General features: G+C 34.4%; 1 protein-coding gene across 1 annotated transcript in view; it reads right to left on the bottom strand.

Annotated features, from left to right (window-relative positions):
- Positions 1–6,445, bottom strand: part of LOC106473427 (follistatin-related protein 1-like) — a 27,765-nt gene extending 21,320 nt beyond the window's left edge. Inside the window, exon 1 of the mRNA XM_013934108.2 lies at positions 6,139–6,445. Coding sequence (XP_013789562.1) covers positions 6,139–6,201 — 63 coding nt within the window. The 5' untranslated portion in view covers positions 6,202–6,445. The remainder of the gene's footprint in view (positions 1–6,138) is intronic.
- Positions 6,446–6,953: the final 508 nt, after the last annotated feature.

Below are 6,953 nucleotides of genomic sequence, written 5' to 3'. Positions count from 1 at the left end.
ATGTGTGGTTTAGGGAAAGAAGTAAGTCAAAGGTTGACTTTATCTAACCCAGTACAAAACCATCGTTTATTACGTGATGTGTGGTTTAGGGAAAGAAGTAAGTCAAAGGTCGACTTTATCTAACCCAGTACAAAACCATCCTTTATTACGTGATGTGTGGTTTAGGGAAAGAAGTAAGTCAAAGGTTGACTTTATCTAACCCAGTACAAAACCATCCTTTATTACGTGACGTGTGGTTTAGGGAAAGAAGTAAGTCAAAGGTTGACTTTATCTAACCCAGTACAAAACCATCCTTTATTACGTGATGTGTGGTTTAGGGAAAGAAGTAAGTCAAAGGTCGACTTTATCTAACCCAGTACAAAACCATCGTTTATTACGTGATGTGTGGTTTAGGGAAAGATGTAAGTCAAATGTCGACTTTATCTAACCCAGTACAAAACCAACCTTTATTACGTGATGTGTGGTTTAGGGAAAGATATAAGCCAAATTTTGACTTTATCTAACCCAGTACAAAACCATCCTTTATTACGTGATGTGTGGTCTAGGGAAAGATATAAGCTAAATGTCGACTTTATCTAACCCGGTACAAAACCAACCTTTATTACGTGATGTGTGGTCTAGGGAAAGATATAAGCTAAATGGCGACTTTATCTAACCCAGTACAAAACCATTGTTTATTACGTGAAGTGTAGGCTAGGGAAAGAAGTAAGCCAAATGTTGACTTTATCTAACCCAGTACAAAACCACTATGACCCGTTTTTGCTGTAAAATTCCCAGAACTTGGTCTTTTTCTTGTCATCAACTGACGCTACAAAGTTTTAACTGGATTAGCAGCGGTACTTTGTGGTGTTACAAAGTTTGGAGTAACAGTGGTACATTGTGGTGCTACAAAGTTTGGAGTAACAATGGTAGTTTGTGGTGCTAACAAAGTTTGGAGTAACAGTGGTACATTGTGGTGCTATAAAGTTTGGAGTAACAGTGGTACCTTAAACTGTCTATTTCATAATTTTTACTTTTTATTCCTTCTCCAAATACGTCTTATTGATCAGGGATCACGTTTCGGATGATTAATTACCTGAAATCCAAAGTCAATTAAACGTCGTCAGTGGCTGTTGCCAGATGTACTAGGATTTTATGATAATCGTTCTTTCTTTGAAATACTTAGCCAAATTCACACGTGCTTTATTAATATTTTTGGTAACTTGTTTGTTTGTAATTAAGCACTAAGCTACACAATGGGCTATCGGTGCTCTGCCCACCACGGGTATCGAAACCCGGATTCTAGCGTTGTAAGTCCGCAGACATATCGCTGTGCCATTGGGGGGACATTTTTGATAGCACCGGCTGGATGTAGACCAATATTCTCGCGGTTTACTTCTAATAATTATACTGGTGATCTTATCTTCATGCATGTGCTGTGTTTTTGCTTTTGTTTCCGAGGATGCTTTGAATGGATTTAATGTTGGAATTATTTTATTATTTCTTTAAACTTCCAGCTGCAGGAAAATGTTCTTTGAATCGTATTTGAGAATATGCTATGGATTTTTCTCTTATTATGTAAAATATTAAGTTGTATTCGGTTTTCAATTCACAACAGCTCTCAGCGGTAAGCTGCAGTCTTACGAAACTAAAAACGGGGTTTCGATACCTGTGATGGGCACAGCACAGACAGCCCAGTGTGTAGCTTTGCTCTTAGCAACAACTTAACCAGCTAACGAATGCATATTAATAAATTTATTTTATTCTCGCCGGATGACTCCCACGTCCGGGCTTTGATCGTCGCAACCCCCATTATCTCTACAAGGATGAAAACAAATCTTCATGTTTTTTGGTGCAGTTTGTCATAGTTCATATAAAGGTGATATGTGCACCTCTCAGACACCTCGAGGACTAAAAAAAAAAAGTTGACTCAGCGCAGCCAGGTCGTGACCCTATGAAAACCTACTTGGGACCCACAGTTTGAGAAACATTGTTCTAGGTCGACAGAATTAATATATTAATTTTCTTTTCAATACAGTTGACTATGTCGTGCTCACTTGATATAATTTACTGTGCCTTACTGACCTAGAAACAGTGTCAAGACATTTGAAGAAAATCAATTTAAATATAAGACACGCTTCTATTAAATTCAAGAAACTAGGCCTAAAAGAAGTACCTTACACTTTTACTGTAATGAAAATAAAATAATTAAAAGAGATAAAAATTAAGTTATATTAAATCAAAACTCTTCGAATTAAGACATAATTAGGCTTGCTGAAGTAAACGTTTACTAAAAGTCATAACGTTTTGTCCACGTAATGTCTGTTTATTTGTAATTAGGCACAAAACTTCACAATTGGTTATCTATGCTGTGCCCATCACAGGTATCGAAACACAGTTTTTAGTGTTGTAAGTCCGCAGACTTACCGCTGTGTCACCGATTATATTGATGCTGAGGAGGGCATTTTAAAATCTGCCCCAGGGCGGTAAAATATCTAAATTTAGTCTTGGTGATGATAGTTATATGAAATTAATAACTGTTGTTTTAGCATAGAAAATGGAATGAGAGAGACGACGTTAAAATTTTGCCAATAGTGGTTCTCATTCTTGCAAATTTTTATCCCAAAATTACTGTTATATCGTCATTATTTAGGCTTCAACTTATGATAGGAACTTGCACATTCCCTTGGAGTTTCATATTCCAATGTTCCAAGTGAAAGGAAGTGAGGAATTCTGTCGTGAGTTTCACAATGGAACTAAAACAAAACTTACGTAGTAGTGTTATGATTAACTATGAATGATGACACCAGAGGGCCGTGGTTTAGGCAGTGGAGTGTTAGAGTGAGTGTAATTGGTCCAAGAGGTAAGGAGTCAAACAAGAAAGATTAACTTATGATTATATCATTATTTATAGATCGTCCTAATTCTTTCAACAGTGAACAAAATATACAAAAGTGCTTCTGAAATATAATCCAAGATTATTAATTTATACATAAAAAGGCAGGCCCTGTTTCTTTAAATACAGCGGAGCTAAACAACAATAACAAAACAATATTAATCGAAACATTTACCCTTCTTTTGGATCTTCTACAAAACCACTTAATAGCAATGCATATTTTTTAACTCTACTGGTTATTGTAATATTTCACAATGGCTCAGCGGTACGTCTGAAGCAGTGAAGGTTTATAGCGCCAAAACTCGATAGCTCTGGTGTGCACACCACAGATAACCCACTGTGTAGCTTTCACTTAACAACAAACATGCAAAAATAATAATTGACCTTTTGGTTAGAATACATGGTAATAATTCCTAGGAATTCATGTAGATTTTAATAAGTATAAATTTAGAACAATTACTAATGTCGTTATCTTATTTCACATCATCGAAGTTCAGTTGGTCAAATACTGTTCCAATCCACTAACGGAAGCACTGCCTATGTAAGGATGGCTCGGATTCTTCATAGAAATGGTATTTTAAATATCTCCTCATTAGAACTTTACAATACTATACAGTGTTTCCTTTTATAACAACAGCTATGTAATGACTGAGTCACAAGTTCTGGGAATGTTTGTAAACATCATAGCCAACAGTTTGAATTACTTGTTCTTCTTTATTACATTATTACTCAAAACCAAAACAATGGAGTCAACCAATTTCACTGAGGTGACACAGTTTCAAACAGATTATCCACTTTTATAAGTATTATTAATAACAAGTAGTAATTAAAAACAAAAATTATAATTCTAGTGTAAACGATGTTATCATTACCCCTTGAAGTCAGCTTTCTTACAGGAATTTTGTGTTTCTTTAAAAAGCTTAAGTACAGGGTGAAACAGGAATTACTAGCTAATAATAGATAAACAATAAATATTACAGTTGGAACCTCATTGTATTTAGAACTTGGTTATAAACACAACCTTCCTATGTCTATTGAAACACTGTGTTAGAAAAACAAGTAAAGAAAAAACTTTTCAAAAAGTGAAGTAAATGTAGGGATGGCTAATACCAATCCTTCAAAAACAACGGAAAAAGATAGCAGGGATGGTATTTGCATTATCCCTACATAATAGCACAGGCAAGATTTAACATATAGCAATATATGTTCCTATTCAATCACAACTGAGATTTTTGTCTGTTAACATTCTACTACACTGTGTGACTGTGCTATTATGTAGGCATGACACAAATACCAACCCTACATTTACTTCCTTTTGTGAAAAGTTTTTTCTTTACTTGTGGTATTTTAAGATAAAAAATCCATTTCTCTACCGGCTGTCTGGACCTTGGATGATAAACGAAGAAGATACCACGAAAACACAATCATAGAAAGCTCAGTTTGAAATCGAATCGATTGCGTGTATTAGAAGAATCTATAAAACATTTTTTACAATGATTTATCGTGTCATCTGAACCTGAGTACAGATCCATATTGTTGAAACGTTGTTATCTATAAAACATTTCGTACAAAGGCTCATCGTGTTATATGAACTGAGTATAGATCCATATTGTTGAAACGTTGTTTCGTTGGAGGGCTCTTTCAAATTATTAGGTGAAAATAATTCAAAGTCCAGTTTCACGTAAACTATAACTTATAAGGAACTAGTTTATTTCCCCTTTAACGTTTTTACAAGCTTGAACACCTGTACACCGTCATAAATTGTTGTAGGCCTATATTAAAAATGAAATTAACTAACCTAAAACGAATCAAAGTACTCATACTAACTAACACAACATGCACGATAGCAAACACAGATTCAGTTGCTTCACGAAAATACAGTGGCTGACTTAGTTCTCTATCTAGAAATAACTTTACAGTCTTCACAACTCTCTCGTATTTATAATCTAGTTTCGAATGTACGAGAAAAAAATGACTTTAACTTAGGATTTTCTAAAAATTCTTTGCATTCTGCGCCCCCTAGCTAATAAACAAATTACAAAATTAAATAAACATAACTTACAACAATACAAACGCATAAACTCATTCTTTTAGGCCTGTGTATCTAACTAATACATCATTATTTTACAACTAGTATATGTTAATTTATTTAATGGATTTAGCTAAACAAATCACGTCCTTCAGTGTTTGTTTTATTTTCAACCACATTGATGTCCATTTATCAAGTATATTTTCGGTACCGAAAATTCCCTAATATGCGATTTTATGGGGACAAGCTTATTCTAAAAACATTCAAGTAATATATGGAAGTGATTTTCTGTAAGAGGTTTTGTAATAATTATTCAAGAGATATTTTATTCAATTCAAATTTATTTCATAGATAAGTTGTATTTTCTTTCTTTTCGAAAATTTTTGTTGGTGTGAATTATTCCCTCTTCCCGAAAGCCGCCTGGAGGGTCACCTGTTTTAACCACTCGCATAACAGTACAGTAGTGTGCTGTCTGTCAGTCAGCCAGTCAGTACATACTAAAATGACGTCACAAAAGGACGTTTAACGTTGCAATTTGTACTGTCGTGACGTCAGTAAAACGTGCACGTACCATGAATCACGAGAAGAATTATGCACCCAGTAAGCTACAACATATCAAGACTTATGAACTTCAAATGCAAGAAATAAATATATTTGTTATTGTCAATTTTGGTTTTATTTACTCTTGAAACAGAACACTTTCGAAGACCCTGCGGAAGTACATCTAGTAATGTAGTTTACACTTGCAATCTATTTTTCATGCATTAATGACTATTAACTTCCACAAGGATTTTAAACTAATCCGCTAAACTTGATTAAGGTCATCCATTCCAACTTCTACACCACTAACAAAGTTAAGAAGCCTTGGGACAACTATTTTCACGCATATAAAATCAAAAGTTTAAGAAGTCTATTCTGTTTAAGCAGTTGAATGAAAAATAAGAGGATCCCAAAACTTGTTGAGTCGGGAAGTTACCCACTGTCTATATAATTTATGTTATACCATACTAACAACTGTTTAAGGTAATGTTTCGTACTGCTAGGCCCTTCTGGCCTAATTTGGGCAACACGTCAATACATATGATACTGATAACACTGCGTCAGTCAGGTTATAATCAAGTGTTTTCTTTATTAGTTTATACAAAATCGTAGTTAGTATAAAGACATTAGTAAAATACATTTTATTAAGCAACTAAAAACGTTATAAAACCGATTAGCAATAACAAAATCTTACCGTTGTTGCGCTTACTAAACATGCAAATAGTCCAAACAACCACAGTAAACGTAGCCAAATCATAGCTCCAGAGTAATAAGATAAACAGGATTAGGCGAATAAACTTCTAAAGATAGTTATTGTTTTCGATAACTGTAATAAATGCTACGATTTAACTTAAATATCAGCGTTTTTAACGCCTAATTCCCAGTTTAACACGTATTCACCATCTAACTGACCTAGCTAAGCCTTGTATGGTTCATCCGTCCCGTTTACGGACGAGGGCCTCTCAAGAGCACCCGCCTACAAAGAATTGGTTTTCTAGCGGCTACTATCACTAACGCTTTTTTTGCGTTAGTGGTGTCCTCTATTAGTAAAAAATGCAACAATTCACTCAACGACAACCATGATAAATAGTTTTCTTAAAACGATGTGTATATATAGAAGTATCTCTTCCACCTACTAATGCGTCTACCAACAAAACACTGCAGTTGTTCAAAGTTCATGGACCTACAACTAGTAGAAGGTAAGTGAATATTGACAAGCTAGCCGTTGAACGTAAAATATATATTAAATTATCTAAAAGCTTTGATTACGTTTGCTTAAACTAGTTAAATATAACTTACAACTACAAAAAATCTCTGAATAACCTAAACATTAAAGTAACGAAAGTGGCATCTTTGTAGAAAAAATATAAAGTGACAAACAGTAATCTACGAAACCACTTGAAAGTCGACCCTGAAAGCAGGGGTGGTCATGCAATTTTTCCTGGACTTTTTGGTTTTAATATACCTGTTCAAATATGTAAATTAGTTTTAATGACTGATAGGCCAATA

The sequence above is a fragment of the Limulus polyphemus genome, unplaced genomic scaffold, assembly GCF_000517525.1.
Source record: "Limulus polyphemus unplaced genomic scaffold, Limulus_polyphemus-2.1.2 Scaffold6163, whole genome shotgun sequence".
Taxonomy (NCBI): Eukaryota; Metazoa; Arthropoda; class Merostomata; order Xiphosura; family Limulidae; genus Limulus; species Limulus polyphemus.
This window is presented reverse-complemented; position numbering and strand designations above follow the sequence as displayed.